This window comes from Vipera ursinii, assembly GCF_947247035.1.
Source record: "Vipera ursinii genome assembly, chromosome: 11".
Lineage (NCBI taxonomy): Eukaryota > Metazoa > Chordata > Lepidosauria > Squamata > Viperidae > Vipera > Vipera ursinii.
Window position 1 is genome coordinate 20,315,065 of NC_139524.1, and position 21,333 is coordinate 20,336,397.

At 55.0% G+C, this 21,333-nt stretch overlaps 1 protein-coding gene across 2 annotated transcripts; it reads left to right on the forward strand.

Annotated features, from left to right (window-relative positions):
* The first annotated feature begins 1,014 nt into the window (after positions 1-1,014).
* TPM1 (tropomyosin 1) lies at positions 1,015-21,074 on the forward strand. 2 transcript variants are annotated; one of them, XM_083370958.1, is made up of 10 exons: positions 1,016-1,249; positions 2,600-2,725; positions 8,589-8,722; positions 9,521-9,638; positions 10,521-10,591; positions 11,536-11,611; positions 13,031-13,093; positions 13,658-13,727; positions 15,196-15,274; positions 17,477-17,693. In XM_083370958.1, exons 1-10 carry the CDS (start codon positions 1,136-1,138, stop codon positions 17,478-17,480), a joined length of 855 nt encoding a protein of 284 aa, XP_083227084.1. In that variant the 5' UTR covers positions 1,016-1,135; the 3' UTR covers positions 17,481-17,693. The 2 variants fall into 2 exon arrangements, with proteins under 2 accessions (XP_083227085.1, XP_083227084.1); XM_083370959.1 differs by lacking the exons at positions 15,196-15,274; positions 17,477-17,693 and adding an exon at positions 20,220-21,074 and having other exon boundaries at positions 1,015-1,249.
* The last annotated feature ends 259 nt before the right edge of the window (positions 21,075-21,333 follow it).

Below are 21,333 nucleotides of genomic sequence, written 5' to 3' on the forward strand. Positions count from 1 at the left end.
TCTTTCCAGTGCCCAGAATCCGCACTCGCCCACCTCGCCCCGTGGCTGGTGGAGAGCCTGGCTCACTTAGCCAAGATCTGCCTGTGCTGAGCGGGGCTGGGCTGCTTCCAGTCAGGGGTTCCTGGGAACCTGCAGTTTGGAGGGCGAGTGAGCAGCTCAGGTGGCAGGGAGTTAGAAGGGAGTGCTTCCAAGTCGGCTGCTTTAAGATCTGTGGACTTCAACTCCCAGAATTCCCAGCCAGCATGCTGGGAGTTGAAGTCCACACATCTTAAAGTTGTCACATCCAAAAAGTGCTGGTTTAGAAAGACTCAGCAGTCGCAGGCAGCAATCCCAACCCCGTGGCGAGCCGGCCCAGAAGACTTGGCGGGCTGGCTCCGTGAAGGGCCGTCCGCCCAGGCAGCCCGGTGCAGCGGCGCAGCCCGCCCGCTCCGCTTCTGGCATAGCCCGTCGTCGGGTGAATCCAAGCGGCAACCGCAAGAAGCAGCTGGGCCGGGGGAGGCCCCACTTCCACCTTTGGGGCAGGTGAAGGGAAGGAGTCAGCACCCCGACGCCGCTGGGGCTGGGGCTGGCATGGGGGCTGGCGCTGCCCCTCCTGGCTCGGCCCTTCCTCTCGAGTAGAGCTGATCAGGCGGGGGGGGGGGGACGCCGCCAGCCCACCCCCGGGGCCCCGCTGCAGCGCCGGGGCGCCTCCTCCTCCTCCCTCCCAAGCGAAGCTGCTGGTCCTCGGGGGGCGCCCCCCGCCCGCCTTTGCTCCTCTGGCGCGTCGTCGGGTAGACTGCCTCTGCCCAAGGCGGCGCTGGCCCCCCTCCCCGGTCCTCGGAGCTCGGGCCGGCAGCGGCGGCGGCGCCAGCCCTGCGAGGGAGGCCGCCGCGTCCTGCCCTTCTTTAGGCATCGGCGAGGGCCGTCGGGGCGGGCGCGGGGCGGGGCGGGCGGCGCGCGCGGGGCCCTTTCCCAAAAGAGCATTGGCTGCCCGCCCCGCCCCGCCCCGCCCCGCCAGGGTACTTAGCCGCCGGCCGCCGCCGCCGAACCGCTCGCACTCCGGCCAGGTCGACCGTCCCAGCGCAGCTCCGCCGCCGCCTTTCCTCCTCCTCCTCCTCCTCCTCGAAGGACTTTTGCTAACCGCCCCGCCGCCGCCATGGACGCCATCAAGAAGAAGATGCAGATGCTGAAGCTGGACAAGGAGAACGCGCTGGACCGCGCCGAGCAAGCCGAGGCCGACAAGAAGGCCGCCGAGGAGCGCAGCAAGCAGGTGGGACGCCCCGCCTGCCCGCCCGGCTCCCGGGAAGGAGCAGCCAGGGGCGCGCCCGGGACCCCGGCTCGCTCCGGACGCCCCCGGTCTCGCCGAGGCGACAGGGCAGTCCCGCTGCCCCTCCCCCGCCCCGAAAGAAGAGCCAGCGGCGGCGTCCGGCATGGGGGGGGGCTTTTGCGCGGCCCCCACGCCCCGCTTCGGGCATTGGGAGGGGAGGCAGCCCAGCATCTCGCTCGCCGGGCTTCGGAAGAGCGCGAAGGTGGGGAGGGGCTCTGCCGTTGCCCTCCCTGGCCTGGGCTGAATTTTTCTCCCGGCCGACCCCCCCCCCCCCCGCTGTGAATTGGGGATCCTGGATCCCAGGGAGTTTATTGAATGGAACCAGGCTGGTTGTTTCCGAGAGAAAGTAGTGGAGTGGAGTTGGTTAGAGACTCGTTGGTGGGGATGCCTCCCCCAACTCCCCTTCCCGACCCCAACAGAGGAGTTTGAGCCGTTTCGTGGTGGGCTCTCACGAGTTCAGATCTGGAGCCCGTCGGAAGGGCTCTCCCCCCCCTTCCTCCTTGGGGAGTCTCATTAGTTGTACCAGGTTGTGGCCAATTTAAGCCTTCCCCACTTGATGCCTTGCAGATGTATTGGGACTACACCTCCAGTCATTCCCAGTTCAAACGGCTGGGATTTGAAGCTGTAGCCCAAAATAGCTGGATGATGCCAGCTTTTGGGATGTGGGGAGCCTGGCCTGGATCAGGCTCTGGGGCTTCACCCAAAGTACAGGAAGGCGACTGACTCGGGCATCGAACCGGGAGACCTTAAGGCAGCCCCCTCCTACCTCAGCTGGCCTGGTCCTCCTTGGCTTGTTTCGAGATGGGGACCTTCCGACTCTTACAGCTGGCCCTATTCCCGCAATAGGCTTAAACCCAGTATAGCTGCTTCCCCCCTCCTCTGGGGTCACACAATTGTGGTTGTGAAGGCAGCCCTGGGGAGATGGGAGGGAAGGCCGGATTGTGGGAGATAAAAAGTGTTTCCTCCTCTTTTTGCCTCTGGCCTGGGCGGCCAGTTAGAGGACGACATTGTGCAGTTGGAAAAGCAACTGCGGGTCTCGGAGGACGAGAGGGACCGGGTCCTGGAGGAGATGCATAGCGCCGAGGACAGCCTCCTCACTGCGGACGAGAAGGCCAGCAAGGTAGCCTCTCCGGATGTGCTAACCTGTTTCTCTCCTGTCTTCCTCCCACTGTCCTTCTGCACCTCTCCTTCTTCACACCACTGCGTTGCCTGCTGCACCCCTTTTCCTTCCCTTTCCCCCCCATCCTCCTCACCACACACTCCCCCCCTCCCCGGTTCCTAATCTTCGGGCAGTTGGAAGATGAGTTGGTGTCTCTGCAAAAGAAGCTGAAGGGCACCGAAGATGAGCTGGACAAATATTCAGAGTCCCTGAAAGACGCCCAGGAGAAGTTGGAGGTAGCAGAGAAGAAAGCTGCAGATGTGAGTACTTCTCTAACCCACCCACCCACCCACCCCCGTGAGCATGTGCCCCCACCTTTCTGCCTCTTCTGGTCACTCAACTTCTCTGCCTGATGGACTCGCCACCAGCAGTGGGGATCAGGCCCCCCTGGCAGGACTGGGTGGGCAGGGACCAGGGGGTCCTCTGCATGAGATGTGCCATCCATCAGCTAAGAATCCTGGGCACTGGAGTAGTGCCTGCGGGTCCAGATGTGTGTGGTTGCCAAGGAATGTGCGGAGATGTCCTGCTGTGTTACTAGGAGCTTTATCTGAAGCTCTTTTGGGGATGGTTGCTTGAACATGAGGCCGGAGCCCTCAGGTGTAAAAAACAAACAAACACCAAAATACACCTTTCTCCCAGTACCAAATCCTTGAAAATGGACAGGGCTTCCGATGCTTGTAAGAGATCCCAAAGCCCCCACAGTAAAGTGCTTGTCTGGGCTAGCAGATCAATTGAGTCCTTGAGCCGAGATCCGCGTGCTTCTCCTTCCGTCAGAAAAGGTACCCAGAGGACAAATGCAGAGGCCTTAAGGTGCAAAGATAGGCTGCTGATGCTTGATGCCCAAGGCGTGCCAAGAGGCTTCTTGACGTGCCAAGGAGGGGATAGTTGCTGGGTCGGCAATCAGTCCAGGCTGGGGCCGGATCCAGAGACCCGGTGGGTGGGGGTTATATATAGCTCAGTACTTTATATGGAAGAGGGAGAGCGCTCTCTCCCACCCACCTGTCTTAAGCATGAAATCCTCCTATGGCTGCAGCCCTCAAGCATTCCCGGCCCCACAGCCTTCCCTGCTATTCATTCCAAATCTGGGCTGCAGGCCCCTTAAGGTGGTGGTGGGGGGGTAACCAGACATCCCAAGCAGATGATGTCATGCAGAGGACTACCACTCTCTTTAAGGGAAGGGCGGCCTGCTAGAAAGTGCCCTGGCCACGTGGGGCTTTAGGGTACAGCGAGAGCAGGGAGGAGAGGGGGAAGGAAGGAAAAGTAAGCCCTGGGCTGAACTATCAACAGGGCAGAGCCTTTCTGAGGCTTTAACTGGTCCAGCTCCCTGGGGAAGGCTGGCTTTGCCTGGCCCAACAGAAATCTGACTTAATTTCAACTTTGGAAGCACGGAAAGTCTCTCCTCGGCTGCTGTGTCTAATCTGGCTCAGATGCACACTGTGGCTTTTCGATAGATGGGAGTCAGCATTCCAGCCAGGCGTTTATTTAACTTGTTCAAAGGAACCGCAAATAGATCCCAGGGAAGATATTCCTTATAAGGAAGAGAATGCAGACTATTTTGAAATAGCTTGTCTCAGTTAAAGGCAGGAAGGAGGGAGGGAGGGAGGGAGGGAGGGAGGGAGGAAGCCAGAGAAATGCTACCGAATTGCAGAGGAGCCTCTGCTGGATGTTTTTTTCTTCCTGGGAAAAATGGTTTATTTATTTCTAGACATGAAGGGGAATCTCGGAGTCCTTGACCAGCGGTGGGTTTTTCTTCTAAGTAGTGCGCAAGTCTCACCTTTCTTCCCTGTAGTCCTTAAAAGACTATGTGTTTTGCAGGAGAGAAGGCAGCTGCAGGGTTGAGGGGTGTGGTAGGCAAGGAACAGCTGGCGGGACAGATGTGGAGGACGAGGGTGGAGGGGGTTACCAGAAAAAGCTCACCTTTGCTGGCGCAACTGGGCCATGACTCATGGTTGTGCTCAGCCATGCGTCTTGCATCACTTCCGTGGCAAGTTCAGACTCTGCCTGGGGGGGGGGCGTGCGGCAGGCAGCCTGAGTAACCGTTGGGCAGGACCCTCCCTCCGAGCCGGCTGGGAAGATGTCTCCCACTCTTCCCAACCGCACAGCTCCTCTTTCCAAAACACCTTTTCCCCCTTCCGGCTGTAACCTTGTCCTAGAACATGCTGCATCTTGCACAAAACAGCCTGGAAGCCCTTTCTGGAGGCTGCCAAGGAGGCAGCTACGCTGCCTTGAGAGTCAAGATTATTTTCAGGCTTTTCTCCCCTGGGGTAACCAGGAAGGGGACGGGTCTGCTAGTGCAAATCGCTCCTCCTTGGAAGGAGCTATGTCCAGCTGAATTGGGTATTTTCTGGCTAAAGATAGCTGTGTTCTGAAACTCCTCCCCCCATTATAGAACCTGTGTTGTCTGGATCCCAAGGAGATCCATGGTTCCCTCCATGATGCCAGGCTGAAAAAAGCCGCCAATATCCCATGGACTGCAACATCCTGGCTGCGCTCCCCAAGCCTCCTCGGCTCTGTCTCAGGACTTGGGTTGCCAGATTCTCATCTCTGGGAATCCTGGCTAGTTTTAGCTGCACTTCCTCCTGGCAGATAAAACAGGAGGGGGAATCTCATTGTCCTCACCGGTCTCTAGAGAGAGAGAGAAAGGAAGGGCCCTGCTCAGCCGGGGCTGGGGGAGCAAAGGCTGAGAAGCTCAGGCTGTTGGCTTTGCAGTTCCCACCATCTGAGCCCAGCACAGCTCAGGGCTCTCTTGGCCCAGTGGATGGGCCTCCTGTCGTGGGGGGCGGACAGGAGGGGGGGGGCATCAAGGTTGCTCTTCTCAAGGGTTCTCTGGGTCGGATGAAAGGGGCAGGGGCGGTGTCAGCTGAATGGCCCTTTGAGGGTCTGAGCGACAGAGGTGAAGGAAACCCCTTTTGGAGTGACAGCTGGCTGAAAGACAGAGCAGCTGAGAAAGCGGGCCAAGAAAATAGTCCCGGAAGGGGCAGATCTCTGCCTCTCACGTCCACCCACGCAGGGAAGGCCCTGAGCCCATCGCCAGGAGGCTCTGCTACCACCGAATGGCAGCATCTCTTTGCCCACTTGAAGGAGTCCCTGTCCTTGTAGAGGGTGGCAGAGGGAGGTTTCCGGCCAGCTGTGTCCTCCCCAAAGGTGGTAAACCGCCTTCTTTCCACTTCTCTGTTTTCGCATGCGCTACTGCCATCACGCCCATCTTGGGGATTTCCTCAGGAGTTGCTCTGGCTGGCCCAAGACGCCCCTTGCGCGCTGTCCTTGGTTTCTTGGGAACAAACTCTCAGGAAAGTCCCCACATTTCTTCCCGGGCTGCTCTGCGGGTCTCCTGGGAGTCAGGATTTTTCCACAGCAGTTTTTTCATTTGGTTGTTGCACCACGGCTCTGAGATATTGGAGGAAATGGGGGGGTTGCCATGCGTGGGAAGGGGGCGGCCTTTCTCCAGCACAGGAACAGCTCAACGTGCCTGTCTGGGGCCACCAACCAACTTCTCAGACTAGCCAGTTTTCCAGGGTTCAGGACCCTCCCCTCCCCAAGACAGTTTCAGTCTCCTCGCCTTTATGCCAGGAGGAGGGACGGGGCAGAGACCCCCCCTCAGCGTGACCCAATTAATGGCTTCACCTTTGTTGGCAGCAAACCTGATGCCAATAGTGGGGTCGCTCTGGGCGGGAGTTTGGGGGCAGGTCTTTTTCTGCCCTCTTTCTATTGGGGGGTGGGGCTGATGCCGGCAGAGGCCGTGCAAGAGGTGGGCGCCTGTTGCAGGACCAGCCTGGCCCCCCAGTCGGCAGGGCGCCCTCCAGCTCTCGCTGGGACTGGCAGATCGGCGGGGGGGGGGGCGGGCCGGTTGGCCTCCTGTCGGATCGGGGCCCGGAGGAGCCGCCGCCGCATCAGCCCCGCCTCAGCTCTGCGGGGGCCGCCGGGGGCGCCCAGGCGGGGCCGAGCCGGGGCGGGCGCTGCGGCGCGCGGAGGCCGGACTGCCCGGCCGTGGCTCCTCCCTGCCCGCCCGCCTTCCCCTTCCTCCTGCCGCCCTTCCTCCTCCTCCTCCTCCTCCTCCTCCTCCTGCGCTGCGGGCCCGATGGCGGCGGGGCTGAGCTCGCTCGAGGCGGTGCGCCGGAAGATCCGCAGCCTGCAGGAGCAGGCGGACCGCGCCGAGGAGCAGGCGGGGCGGCTGCAGCGCGAGCTGGACGAGGAGCGGGCGCTGCGCGAGCAGGTGAGCCGCCGGGGCGCCACCGAGGCTGCCCGGGGAGCCGCCTGGCCGGAGGGGCGCCTGGCGAAGCTCGGCCCCGGACGCCGCCCGCTCTCCGCGGATGCCCGAGCGCCGCCAGGGGCCTCCGGAAGCGGAGGAGGGTCCCGCAGGGGCTGCCGGCTCCCCGCTCCCAGCCGGGACAAGCTCGGCCCTCCCTCCCCTTCTGCTCCCAACAGCTGCCTCTCCGGGGGGAGCTCCCAGCCCAGGGTCCCTCCGGTCCCAGTGGCTGCCGGCGCCCTTCCCGAGAGCCCCCCCTCCTAATGCTCTGCCCAGCGCGGCCCCGACACCCCCACCCCGGAAGGGGCGCCTGGTGAGCGGGGCTCCTTTCCTGGCACCTGCTGGGCCCCTCCCAAGGGGAACGGTCCGGGTGCAAGACTGCCCTGAGCTTTTCGGCCTAAGATTCCGCATATTCAGACCTTGGCTGATTTCCAGGGAATCCCACAGCGGCAAGTCGCTGGGACCGGCAGGAGCCTTTAAGTGGGCGCCCCAGGCTGGCCCCATTTTGCATTTCTGCCCATAAAGCTAAAAGGTTCCCTTGGAGTCCAAGGCAATGCTGCTGGCTGAGTTGTAACTGAAATCAGTTGGAATCTCGGCCTGACCTGAGTAGACCCCTCCCACCTGCCCCCTTGGCCAGCCAGGGGCCGGACGGAATTTGCATATTCTTTCCAAAGGCTCATGGGGATTGGGGGGGGGGCGTCTGTTGATGGGGGCTGGATTGAAAAAGGGAAATGGTTGCTTTCCAAAGGTGAGTTGAAGATCTCAATCTCTCTTTTGGCCAAACTGTGCCAGAAATCGGCCACCTGGAGTGGAGTTTGTATTTAGCTGCTAGCCTTGGACGTGTCCTTTGGAATAATGGCATTTTTGTGACCATATAAGGAAAGGCTTTGCTTTGTGGAAAATAGAAAGGGTAACACAGTGGTTGGCCCTGCCAGGGTCGCTGTGCTGGTTTCTCTTTGGGAACAGGAAGTAGGAAAGTGACCTTTCGGCCTGATCCCTTTTTGTGTAATGATTAACAGGAGAGCCATCATTTCTCTTTCCCTGGAGGGGAAAAGTATGCAGTGCGAACTCTGTTGTGATTTGGTTTGGTTTCCCCCCTCCCTCCCCTGAGTTGTGATTTGCTTTGCTTGAATTAAAAGTGGCTGAAGCAGATAAACTGGCCTGGGAGTTGATCTGGATTAGCAAGGGGACGTTCAAGAGGAGCATTTCCATAAGGCAGGCAGGGATCTTCAGACTTGGCAGCTTTAAGACTTGTGGAGTCGTGTTGCTGGTTGGGGAATTCTGGGAGTTGAAGTCCACAAGTCTTAAAGTTGCCAAGTTTGGGGACCCCTACTGGAAGAGAAGAGCCTTTGCAGCCGCCGCGTGGTCTCTTGCTCACCGGGCTTGTGGACTAGCCTGGATGCTTTTCTCGTGGTTTCCTTCCTGCGTGGCCTCTGCCAAAAGCTACAGACGTGTTCAGTGTGGCCAAGAGAGCATGGCTGTTTGGGAGTTACAGGAAGCAGAGATGGGTGCCGGTCCAGTTGGTTTGGTGCAAATTACAATTGCTGTGATCTGCTTTAATTCATTTGTGTCATTCTCTCTGTAGGAATATAGTGTGTAGCAAACTGTCCAGTTTTAAGTTAAATTGTGCTTATTGCTTGGGCTAGAAAAAAGTCCCTTTTCTCCTCTGACAGAATGCCTTTTTTTCTTGGCTGTGAAATGGAGAGAATGGGCAGGCTGTGGCAAAACCAAGGATGTCAGACCCTAGGTGTGCGTGTGTGTGTGTGTGTGTGATTCTCTCCACACATCCCTTTTTATGATTTAATGCCACCCTCCTGCCCCTTTTGCGAAAAAAGAGCCTCTTCTTCCTTCCTTCCTTCCTTCCTTCCTGCTCCCAGGCCGAGAGCGATGTGGCTTCTCTGAACAGGCGCATCCAGCTGGTGGAGGAGGAGCTGGACCGTGCCCAGGAGCGTTTGACGACAGCCCTGCAGAAGCTGGAGGAGGCCGAGAAGGCGGCAGACGAGAGCGAGAGGTGAGGCTGACCCCCATCAGCCTGGTGGTTGGTTGGTGGAAAGTTACGTCCTGGAGAATAATATGAGTCCTGGTGTCCATTGGGCTCTGAGGGGTCTGGCCTGTTGCCTTAAGGGGAGTTAGATGAAACATAGAGATGTGGAATGGGAAGGGACCTCAGAGGTCATCAAGTCCAATCCCTGCACACTGCAGGAGTTACTATGTCATTCCCAATAGATGAGTATCCAGCCTGTGTTTGAAAACTGGCAATGAAGCAGAAGAAACAGCATAACTGGACTATGCCAGGGACTTTGGCTTCCCTCCAGAGCTGTGTTTCTTAATCTTATCAACTTTAAGACGTGTGGACTTCAACACCCAGAATTCCCCCGCCAGCATGACATTCTGCAAATTGAAGTCCACACGTCTTAAAGTTGACAAGGTTGAGAAACACTGGCCTAGATAAATGTTGATTAAAGGGAGACTGTTTGCTGCTCTCTCTCTCTTCTCTCTCTCTTTCTCTCTTTCTCTCTCTCTCTCTCTCTCTCTCTCACACACACACACACACAGCACCATCTGAATAGTTGTGGGATGAGGAGCGTGGAGAGGAAGGTTTGGGTGCAGAGACCTGGCAGGGTGGGTATGCTTCCTGGTGCCCTCCTCTCTTCCTGAGGCAGCCACCTGGGTTGAGCTAGGAGTGTGGGGGAGAACCCTTCGGGACGATGGCATTTGCAGCACTTGGGATGGAGATCGGGGGCATCAGGGTGGCACCGGGAAGGCCGGGCTCACTGGCTGTGCCCGTGACGGTGCCCTTCTCTCCCAGGGGCATGAAGGTCATTGAGAGCAGAGCCCTGAAGGATGAGGAGAAGATGGAGATCCAGGAGATCCAGCTGAAAGAAGCCAAGCACATTGCGGAGGACGCTGACCGCAAGTATGAGGAGGTGAGCCTCTGCTGATCCCGGCTGGCATCCCGCTTGGCATCTCATTGTGGTGGTGGGTCTCTGCAAGCTCCAGGGGTCTCCCCGGGGACTTTGGGAAGGGTGAACCTTCAGCAGCCGAGCTCCAGGGAGGGAGGGGGTCCCACCAGTAATGGACGGAGGAGGGGGTGCAAGCCATTTTTCAGCTCCTGCCTGCCTACTCCTCTGAGCCCATTCCGCACCAAGATCAGACTCTGAGGGCCCCCCATGCAAGATGGCAGGGCTGTTGATTCAGGCAGGGTCGCCTGACCTCAAGAGTGCACCATCTTGCCCCCCCCCCCCAAAACAGACTTTCAATTGGGGGAGGGGGGGCTCCTGGATTTAAGTTCCTGGTTGAGGAGGAGATGGAGAGTTGGCCAGGCGGCCTTTTCCGCCTTCTGGAGGGCAGCAGCTTCAGCTTCAGTGCCAGTTGCAGGACCACCTTCTCCCAGAGCTTCTGCCCACCTGCTAAAGGCCCTCACCTGCGAGGGGGGGCTGACAGTGGAGTGGCCTCTCCTTGGAAACTGCTTGACCCCAAAGTCCACATAAACCCCACTTTTGTGGCCTCCCAGAAGCCAGTGAAAGCGTGGCTCTTCCAGAGCGCTTTGGTGGAACGATGCCTGTGGTGCCACACCTCAATTGTATAACTTTTAACTTTGTCTTTTAATCTTAACACTTGCATCTTCTTTTTAACCCCTAATCTCTGTAAGCTGCCCAGAGCCTGGCTAGTTTCAGGGGCTCGATGCATTTTAGAAAGAAGCGAACCCATTCTGCCAGGGACTCTGGCTGGGGATCTGTCACTCAGAAGCCCCCCCCCCCCACCCAGCCTCACCGCCTCCCCCGGTTCTGTTTCCACGGCGGCTCTAGGTGGCCCGGAAGCTGGTCATCATCGAGAGCGACCTGGAGCGTGCAGAAGAACGAGCCGAGCTCTCCGAAAGGTGGGTCTCCCTCCCGTGGCTGCTGCTGCTGCTGGCCTTGCGCTGCCCGTGGACGTGGCAGCTGTTCTGGTGTCCTGTGGCCACTGTGCTCGGCTGTGTGCCCCACCGGAAGGGGTTGTGTGCGTGCACGTGCCTGTGTTTGCCTCTCTGTGCTTAAGTTACGGGGAGCTCTGGTGTGGTTTGGGTCGCTGCATGCTGTTGTTGTTACTGGCTCACCGATTTTTGTGAATGGCTCTTGTGCGTTTCCTGTGTTCACTAACAGCCAAGTCCGACAGCTGGAAGAACAGCTAAGAATAATGGATCAAACCTTGAAAGCGCTAATGGCAGCCGAGGAAAAGGTACTGGCGCACCTCAACGCCCGTCGGTGAACGCGAAGACCGGGCTCAGCCGCAGCCCAAACCTTTCGGCTGCGGGGCTTCTAGCCGCGGTGCTTTCACCCTTTTGCTGGCTTCCTTCTTTTCCTTGCATCCTTCTGCCTCGGCTTGAGTGGCTGTCCTTTGTCTCCAAAAGCACCGATCGGATGCGTGTGTTCGTGGGAGCCTTGTGGCCGTGACTGAGCCCTAGGAAAGAAGCCGGCCTCTCTGGGACCCCTGGAGGGCTTTGGTGCGAAGGAGGCCTCCGTCAGAGGGGGCTTCTGAAGGGCCGCAGGATCGCAAAATGCCCCAAATGCCAGTGGCTGCTGGCGTGGCTGCCTTTTATGAGAGGAGAGCGGCTCTTCATTGGGGGAACGTGCCCTTCCTGCCCTGCATTTGCTCGGCTGCCCTCGTGGGCGTGGTGGTGGTGGTCTGCATCCGGTGGTCCCAGAGGGGTCCGGCTGCTTTCGAGGCCCTTCCTTGAGCTCTGAGATTCTGTGTTCATTTTTTCTCTATCTTTTCTCCCCTCTCTTCTTGGGCTTGACTGGTCTTCCTCCTGCCCCCTTTCCTGCCTGCGTTCCCAAATAATAGCAAATGTGCCGAACTTGAAGAGGAATTGAAAACTGTGACCAACAACCTGAGGTCGCTGGAAGCTCAGGCGGAGAAGGTAGGATGAGCAGGGAGGAGCAAGGAAAGGCGGGGAAGAAGCCTCCGACACGGGACTCGCCTGCCGAGTCCCGCACTTTCGGGCATTGTCCTCTTCGCTCTTCTGCCTACGAGTTCCCATAATAGTCCCTGACTGGATGCAGCCTCGTCCGGGGTCAGGCACTTGGCGCTTCTGCTTCCGGTTCCCATTTCGGCAACGGGCAGAGGGGTGGGCTTCAAGTCCCAGGACTCCCCGTGCTGGCTGGGGAATCCTGTGAATTGAAGGCCACGGGCCTTAAAGGGGCCAAGCCGAGAAACTGCTCTGGATTCAAGTCTCGGACTGTCCTAGCTGGGCGGCCTGAAAGGGAGACCTTTTGAGGTGGGCTCTGATTTGAGCACTTGGGGCTCTGATCTGGCAGCCAAGCAGAAGGAAAGCAATGACATTATTTCATGAATCTGACTCCTGTCTTGCTTCAGGGTGATTTTTTTTTAAAAAAGCTGCTCAGGCTTTGTTGCAAAGCCAGGTTTCCATCGGTGGTTCTTCTTTGCCGCCCAGCTCGGAGAGCGCCAGGGACTCCCCAGTTCAACCCGGCCTCCGTTTACTCCCTTCTGTTGGATCTGCCTGCCCTGCCCCGCTCTCTCGGAGGAGGGTCTGGCTTCAGGAGAGGAAGTGCTTGTCTGCTGTGGGATTAGAAGAAGCCCAGGAGGGCAGCTTTGATGTACTTGGCAGCAAATCTGCAAAGCCCCCAAGTGTGGCCATCCCAAGCAGCAAAATTGGAAATAAAAGGGAGCTTTCCGCCTTGGGTAGGGGAGGGGGGTCTCTGCAGGAGCGTTCCTGATTTCCCCAGAGGTTCTTCCTGGCTCCTGCGGTCCAGGAACTCCCTCGGATGCCCGTTTTTGTTCCTTTCTGAGTCTCAGAGGACACCCCCCCCACTTCCTTCTGCCTTTCTTTCAGTCAGCCTGCAAAAAGGGAAGTGCGAAAGGGGCAGCTCAGCTTCCTGCCGAGCGAGGGAGGAGGGACGAGGGCCCTAGTAAGCCTCCAGCTGCTGCTTTAAGCGCTGGACAGTTGTGCAGCCTGGAGGGTAAGATGGGCAGGACCAGCTTCTCCTGGAGACCATCCATCTCGGAGTGGCTGAGGAGACACAGCTGGGCTTTTGCAAGCGGTGGTGGGCCGGCATTCTTTGGACTGCTGTAGTGGTGTGACGAATATTGCCCTCTCCAAAGGCCTCCTGCCCTGGTCTTAGACTGCGACTTCCATCTGCCCTCCAGCAGATGGGAGTTGTAGTCCAACATCCGTGGACAGGGCCTGTTTTCCTTGGGCTACGGCTCCTCGCTCAGCACTGCTTGGTTTTGAGCTGGCTGTCTCTGCGGGCCCCGGTTGTGCAACCGGTTTGGAGAGGGCAGAGTGGTTTCTCATGTCCCTTTTCCTTTCCTCTTGCAGTACTCCCAGAAGGAGGACAAATATGAAGAGGAAATCAAGGTTCTTACTGACAAACTGAAAGAGGTAAACCTCCCCAAAACAAACAAGCTGGCTTTCTGGTGGAGGGTCACCTTTGCTGGGATTTGTTTGCTTCCTGGAATGCTGAGGTAGCCCAGGGGAGTGTCAGCCGTTCAGGGTGTGCAGAAGGGTGTTGCACTTTGCCCCAAAGCTGCACTCTTAATCAGCTCCCTTGCAATCAAAGGAGAAAAACCTGCGGAGGGTTGAGTCTAATAAAACACTTGTGTGGCCATATTGTGTTTGAATCAGAGTTGCAGAACTCTTGCGTTGGGAATGTGACACAAGCTGGGGATGAGGATCCCAACTCTGGTTGTATCCTGAGGGCCTGGATCCTTCTTCCTTCCCATTTCCAGTCCAGGCCTCCTCTGACCAATGTCGGGGCTGCCTCTGACGAGAGCATCGTTGTGTTCCGATGGGAACGGCTGGACACAGCTTGGGCTGCTTCACCTCCAGATTTGGCCTTGGGGGCAGCTCTTTGTAATGCTCTGTATCCAGTTGGCTTTTCCTGGGTGAAATGTCCTGGGGGGCCCAAGCCTCCTCCTGACCTGCCCATCTGTGCTTCGACCGCAGGCTGAGACCCGAGCCGAGTTTGCAGAGAGGTCGGTAACCAAGCTAGAGAAGAGCATCGATGACTTAGAAGGTATGTTTCTTGGCCCGGCCTTCCTTCTCCTCCTGCCTTGAGGGCTGCCCTAAGCCCTGCTTGACCTGTGGCTCATTCTGGTCGGCCTCCCTGGACCGGGTGCTGACCGCTTCTCCCTTAAGCAAGAGATGAACGTGCGAAGGAGCCCCAGGGCTTGAGGGGGGCTTCAGGTACTCGGAGGCCATCCTTTGGCGGGGTCTCTTAGAACCACGCATCCGGGGGGAGCCGGCCTTCAGGCCCCGATCCCCCATTGGATGTTCGTTGGGTGAGGAGAGAAGAAAGAGATGTTGTTTAATGGAAACAAAGGGTGGGAGGTTTGAACATCTTGTGAGCGTAAATTTTGTGGTGAATATTTTGTCGTCCAAACATCTTCAGTTCATTGACCGGAATGTTTTGTCCTGGTCTGGATTTCTTCCCTCTCAAGTAGGAATGTCAACAATGAGCTTAATTTACAGATGCAAATTAGTGACGGTCACAGTGGGTTTTGGGTGGCAACCTCTGACTTGTTTGCGTTTTTGGCAGGGAACAGTGTCTGTGTAGCTTTGCATGGGTTCCCTTTGCCCACTGTCAGGATTGTGTTTTTTCCCATGGAAGAATTTCATTATTGCTAGACTTACAAACTGCTTGCGAAAACCAGGATTATTGTTGGGTTGTGGTTACGTTGCCACCTGGATCTCTCCGGCCAAATATTTGGACACATGGGGAGAGATGAAAGGAGCGGTTGGGCAGATATCAAGTTTTGACCTGCAAGAAGCCCAGGAGCTGGGGCTGCCAGCTGTGATCTCAGCTTTGAGGTGGCTGGCAGTGGGAGGAGGACAACATTTTGGGCACCACAGGCACCCTACCTGGAGGGCCTCTCAGGAGTTCAGCTTCCCATCAGTTGATGAAGCTCTCTTGAAAAGAGTCTCTTTAGAAAGTGGTTCAGAATTGGAGCTTTTAAGGAGGAAGTTGGTGGAGAAGAGCTTCCAGGCTCTCTCTAGTCTGGGGTCCTCCAAGATGTAGGGAAGGAGATGGAGAAGATGGGGTCTTCTCCCCTCTTGAGCACCAAGCGTGGCCCCTGAGAAAGGACCACTTCAGGGGGGTGGGCTCTCTTCTTCCTCCAGTTCCCTTGTCCTGCCTCGGTGCAGTTTGGGGTTCGGCAGCCAGGTGCTTCGAGCAAGCCCCCCCGCCGAGGGCGGAGGGGTCTCCGGCCAGAACCAGCCTTCTGGAGATCAGGTCTACCAGGAAGCGCCTTTCCTGCTATGTCCCCAGAATCCTCGCTTTCCCATCTGCCAGCTTGGCTGTTCTCACCCTTATTTTGTGAAAACCCTTTTCAAGTCCTCCTCCTGACCTCTCTGTGTTTTACTCCACACCTTCCCTCCTGCCGACGCCTGCACACCCGTCCTCCCTGCCGGATTTCTGGATGGTGCTTCCTTTCGTCACTGCCTCCTCTTTGCACTCCTTCCATCTTTTCCTTGGCAATTCTTAGATGAGTTGTATTCCCAGAAACTCAAGTATAAAGCCATCAGCGAGGAGCTGGATCACGCCCTCAACGACATGACCTCCATGTAAATGGATCCCTCTTTTCTGCCTCTGCCTGGTTTTCCGCACCCTCTGCATGGTCAAGTCAGCCTTGCAAGTCAGACGACCCTTGCTCCTTCTGTACTAGACGTTGTACACGTGTGCTCTAAGCACCTTCTGTTGTTATACGTTTCTAGTCCTTTGAAGGACTGGCACACTTTGCAATTGGTGGGCAGTGGGTGGCATTGCCCCTCATTTGTGCAAATACTGTTGAGCTAGCTTTCTGGTGTCACTTATGATTGAGCAAGACAGCAAGAACCATTAATGCTCTGAGATTATTCTTAATCACGAAGGGGGGAGCAAGCGTTTCGCCTGCATTGACAATTCAGGGCAAGGCTCCCTTGAATGAGTGTCCCTTCCTTTCCTTTCTCCTGCTGTCCTCCACTGGGTTCCACACCATTTTCTTGGTCTTTAGTTTCTCCTTTCCGTTCTCTTCCGTTCCAACATTTCTCTGCTTATGCACCAAAGCCAGTCTGCTCTTCCGGTTGGCAAGCCAAGCCAAACTCCCAGATCCAATGAGGTCCATAGTGCCTGTGCAAGCTCTTTTTGTGGAAAACAGGCCCTGTTTTACCTGCATCCCTGCTGTACAAGAGCAAATTCTTGAGCAGGAACATGTACCATTTCCCTGGAGTGGCATCTGCAGCCCTCTTTGCAATTGGCAGCCAGTGGGCACATCTCTCGCCTCTGTGGACCCACACAAATTTGCAGCAAGGGAGCCCCCTTGAAGCACAATTAACCTGAAAAATCCCTTTACTTTTGATTTTAATTAGACAGTAGCCAAGGCTGAACGAGCACATTTTTAACAGAATATCATCAAGACTATAATTGGCAAGGGATTGTCTTTTGTAAAAAATAGTATTTATTCAACTAGTATCCCACTTTTTATTAATATGTGTTTACCTTCCCATGTTTACTGAGAAAATTGCCATTATCCAGAAACTATTTAAATGTATTCTTTTAGGAAAGGTTCACCAAGATCTCATCAATAGGAGCCAGATATGGTGGGGTACAACTCCCTGTGGCCATTTCAGTCCAGCTCAAAAGTTTTAGTTTGTGTGGTCCAACACAACCCGAAGTTCTCAGATTAAAAATTGTTTTTGTAAGGCAGTGAGTCTGATCAAGTTTATACTGTGTAAGAAATATTGAACGGAAGTCAGTTGTACCTTACTAATAACCTTCCTAATAACTCTTATGAAAAATGGACTTTACTAACTAATTAAAAAGAAAAAAAATCCCTAAAACTAAACCCACGAGTGCCTGTCTGCATGAGGCTCACTTACGGCTGTGTAGAAGCCCTAGGTTGCTTCAGAGCACGGCGCTTTGGCTGAGATCTCAGGGCTGAGTGGCCCCGGAGGGATTTGCCTTCTCCTGGCTTAACTGAGCCGCAAAGTAAGCCCTGAGTTTGCCGTTTAGTGGGATGCTTTCATTCTGCCCTTGGATTCCCAAAGTTACTGTCTGAATAATCATCTTTTTGCCAGTCTGTGTTCCCTGCATATTTGGGAAATGTTGCACATGTGTGTTTGACGTTCTCTGCTGCTTGTTTTCTTTTACAAATTACTGGGCAGCACACAGTTCACAGGGCGGGATGTGGCATCGTTAAAAGGCCGTTAAGAAAAGTGGAATATTTTTGAGTCAGATGCTGATTGAAAGGTGCAGGAGGAGCCTGAGAGACCGTGGGATTGGCGAAGGGAGGGGGGCAGCCCGGGCAGGAAGACGGTCAGTTTGCAGAGCTTGCAAGGGCCAGAGAGCCAATGCCCAGCTTGGACTCCAAAGTCCCCTAAGACCTGACCCGTTTCCAAAGGAGGGCTGGGGGGGGGCTTTCAAAACGCAGCTCCAAGCAAAGGAGAGGGGAAATACCCCAATTCACTGGGTTCAGTTTCCCAGAAGCTCTGCAAGGTCAGATCCTGGAGGTGAGGTTAAAAGAGCAAAAGAGCCATTGGATGCAAGGCTCTTCTGGGAGGTCCTGGTTGTGTCTCCCGGGCGTCCCACGGCCTAAGATGGGGGTGAAGGGGGTTGCTGTAGGGCAGATGCTGTTTCCTTTATCCTGATGCATTCTTTTTCTCCCCTACTTTCCCTCCCCTCCCCCTTCCTTCCTTCCTTCCTTCCTTCCTCTCTCCCTCCTTCCCTCCCTCCCTTCTCCATCTATCTGCTCTGCCATTTTTATTTCTGTCTCTTTTATCTTCACACAGATAATTGTCTTTGTTTCACTTCGTCAGCCTGGGCGAACCATCTTTTCCAAGCTGGTACCTGCTGTCCAGTTCCTTGCCCTCCCCTCCTCCTGCCCCTCCTCCCCCTCCTCCCCGTGCTCGACCGCAGGATGGGGAGGGGGCTCCTCCCCCCACCCCTCCCCTGCCCTCCCCTCTCCCCATTCCCCACTTTGGGCCTTTCAACCGTACAGGAACTCTACAACTTTCACTGTAAAATAAACAAAAAATCCCGACGTCGTCGTATCTGTTTCGCTGCTCCTTTTGCCTTTTATTTATGTCCTCCATTTCAAGTACGAATAAACTTAAAAAAATTTGCTTTCTTCTGTTAGGGATTCATTCTTTTATTTTCTTTTTTCACCCGCCTGTTCCTTTTTTTTACTCTCTTTCCCCCCTGTCCCTTTTGCAGCCCTTCTGCGAAAGCCACGTGCAGGGAGGGGGGTCTCCGGAGGGAGGGGGCTTTGCTTTGGTCACTGGCTGGGCGAGCACCCTGCTCTTCACTCTCAAGGGAAGGGGTTGTTGGGGGGCCCTCGTGGCACGGAGCAAGAGCGGAGGCGGGGCTAGATGGCCTGGACTGAGGAAAGACGGCTGCAATGGGGAAGCACACCTGGAGGCCCCCTGCACATCTGGGGGGGGTGTTAGGCTGGGAAAGATGGAAGGCCACTGAGATCCCTGCTTCGCTGAGGTGGGCTGGGATGGGGCTCAGCCTTATGGCTTGTGTCGGTCCAGGCAGTTCTGGCTCCGTCAATAAGCCACAGTTCATTGAACGCAAAACCTGTTTGACCCAGAGATGATTGCGACCTAGTTACAAGCTAGTCAGTCACTGCCCCAAAGATGTTTGCAAGACATGGGTCATCAGTCCTGCCTTCCTCCCCCATCACAATGGTGGGAATCCCCTTGGGTCTTGAAGGCCCCCCTCCAGACTGTTCATTGGACCTGCTCCCACACAGGCTACTTGTCCTCTGCACAAAAGTGGGGTGTGCCTCAACCTTGGTTTGGTCTTCCTAAGTCAGTCTGCTGCAAATTGAGGTTTTGGCCTTATCAAGCCTACCGTGAGGTTCTAGAGATAGTGCTTGTCACATCATCTAAAGAATCCAGAAGAACTTGGCTTGGGGACTTGGGACTAGCCAGAGTCACCAGCACGGAACCCAGGTTTGGAAGTGTCATGTGTGAGAATTGCAAGCAGGGATGGGGAGACAGAGAAGACACTGGGCGGCCAGAGCAGAGCTTGGACCGGGACCTGGCTGTCTCCCTTGCTGGAACTGACCAGTCCTGTCACCGCCAGTACCTGCCCAGCCCTCTCCCTAGTAGAAACGGGTGGAGCTCTTCTGGCTAGGAGAGGTGGGCTCCTCGCTGGGCTGAGCCACACAAGGCCCGCCGCTGAGGGTGGAACTTCCTTCCTTCCTGAGACGCTACACTGAAGGAGGTACAGAGCTCCTGCCTTCGTGTGCCTGATCTGTTTCTGAGCTGTCCTACTAAACTGACTCTCTACAGAGTGACGTTTTGAAGCTAACACTTTCTCTCTAACCGTTTTTCTTCTCTCTGCCTTTTTCCTCCTCCTCCTCCTTCTCTTCTGTCTGCTTGCCGACTTGCACAGACCAGCTCTACCAGCAGCTTGAGCAAAACCGGCATCTCACTAATGAGCTCAAGTTGGCCCTGAATGAGGATTAAGCTTTCGTACGACCCCTTCTTGCTAACCCGTGTGTCTTGACTCGCCTGCCGTTGAACGATGCGAGAGACCTGCGTCTGCTGCCAGTTGGGGCTGAAGCCGGGTGGACCTAGGAGGTTTTAGGCATTTCCTTTCCAACTTTGAGATGGGCTACGCTCTTGATCACATTTTGATAAAATGAGACCCAGGAGCCTCCTTGGAAGGGGTGGTTTTACTAGCATTCTGGTCTTGGGGGAGAAAATGTTGAATTGGAATCTAGGTGAAGTTTGCTTCCCATTGGGCTCAGGATGAGATCGGAAGCTCGACTTTCCTAGCCCGAGTCAAAACCATTTGGCGCACAGGCAGCAGAAGGGGCCTTTTGTTGATAACCTGCTAGTTTTGTGGTATGTTTGTGGAGCTGCTGTTGCTGTGTTGATTGTATGTGGATCTCAAGCTTTTGTGCTTTTGTCTCCCATCACAGAAGTGTATTTAATGCCTTTCCTACACAATGCGCATGTGACTTTACACTAACAACTATTGTAAAAGCTGCTTTACTTTTCTCTCACAGCAGAAAAATATGAAATTTCCCTAGCAGACAAATAGCTGCTGCTTTCCTTCACCCTCCATGTTGTCGTGTTCTACCAGTTCTTCAGTCCTGGTGGAATAAATTGGCAAAATACTTTTGTCAGCATTTTTAGCATATGAATTTTTCTTTTCTTTCTGCTGGAACTTAAATCTCTGCTGCACCTTTTTTCATTTGTAATAGAAAAGAAGGGAGATTTTCTTAGCAGACGGGTTGAGTCAGCCAGTTGCCACAGCAATAACTGACCAATCACCAACTCCCTTAGGTCAAAGGGGCACTGGTGCTGCCTTATAATACGCCAGTAAAAGTTTGTCCCTTGACCAGAGAGCAGTTTGGGACGGTGGCCTGCTTAAAAGGTGCTGTATCCCTTTTTGATTCAAATACTTTGACTGCCATAGTGATGCTATGCATAGATGTTTCACCGCGATGTTTGCCTTCCTGCCATTAAAGGATGCCACCAAATGACCCCTTTTCATTTTTTTTTTGACCCAAAACAGAGAAAGTGGCTAATGCAAAAGAAGAAAACTTCAATATGCATCAGATGCTGGATCAAACTCTACTGGAGTTAAACAACATGTGATGAGTCTCTTAGCTGGGACCATGCCAACATCAGCTTCATTTCTAGTTTTTTTTAAAAAAAAACACCTGCTTGCCATGAAACCCCTTGAAATGTGTTCTTATTTTATAATCCCCCCTCCCCCATGTTGCCGCAATCAGTCATAGGCCTGTCCGCTCTATCCAGGCGTGGAATCGGGGAAAAGATTAAGAAGGGGAACAAGATGCAGGAGTTATGGGAGGCGTCTGCCAGCTTTGGGGTGCCCTCCTTGGGACTCCTGTTGCCTACACTTTGGATGGAGTTGGTTAATGCCAATTGTCTGCAGGCTCAAAAAATGGTAATATACTTTTATTAGGATTGCCAAGGTAGATCATCTTCAGTTTTAATTGTCAGGGATGCAGGGCAAAGGGGAGAGGGGATTTTGATCGGCTTGTCTTGAAAAAAAAAAGGGAACCATGCCATCCACCAACTACTCTCTGGATAACTCAGCACTTTGCCCAGCCAGGAACTCTTTTTTTCCTGGAGGGGCCTGAGGCTCAGCATGAAAAGAAACTTCGAACATCAACGGCATTTTGGTCTGCAAAAGGATCTGTGGAGGCCTCAAGGATCTGTTGCACGTGGGAGTCACCCTTAGCTTTCACGGAATACTTCCCACTGCAATTTTTGTGTTGTCTGAATCAAATACTTTTTGGTATCTGCCACCTGTTTGTTCGACACACCTTTCCCTTGTGTTGTTTTGAGCAGTTTTGGGGAATCATTTCTGTATGTAAACATTGTATAATTGACGATAATGGAATAAAACACACTCTGGAACTTTTTTTTTAAAAAAAATGGTTGTAACCTTGTGGTCTTTATTCTGCTACCTGAAGGGTTCCCATCACGGGAGATTTCCAAGCCGAAGTGGTATGGATGGTTTGAAGATTCCTGCTCGGCAGATTGGTCAAGAATGGGGTTTTTCAACCTTGGCAACGTCCAGATGGGTGGACTTGGCTGGGGAATTTTGCTGAAGTCCACCCATCTGAAAGTTGTCAAGGTTGAGAAACTCTGGTCTACAT

What these genes read in the sequence shown, in the direction of transcription:
- TPM1 (XM_083370959.1), top strand. Translation starts at nt 1,136, where the DNA reads ATGGACGCCATCAAGAAGAAGATGCAGATGCTGAAGCTGGACAAGGAG. An exon ending in CCGAGGAGCGCAGCAAGCAG is followed by an intron (nt 1,250 to 2,599) that starts GTGGGACGCCCC and finishes ATCTTCGGGCAG; the next exon opens with TTGGAAGATGAGTTGGTGTC. An exon ending in GCGGCAGACGAGAGCGAGAG is followed by an intron (nt 8,723 to 9,520) that starts GTGAGGCTGACC and finishes CTTCTCTCCCAG; the next exon opens with GGGCATGAAGGTCATTGAGA.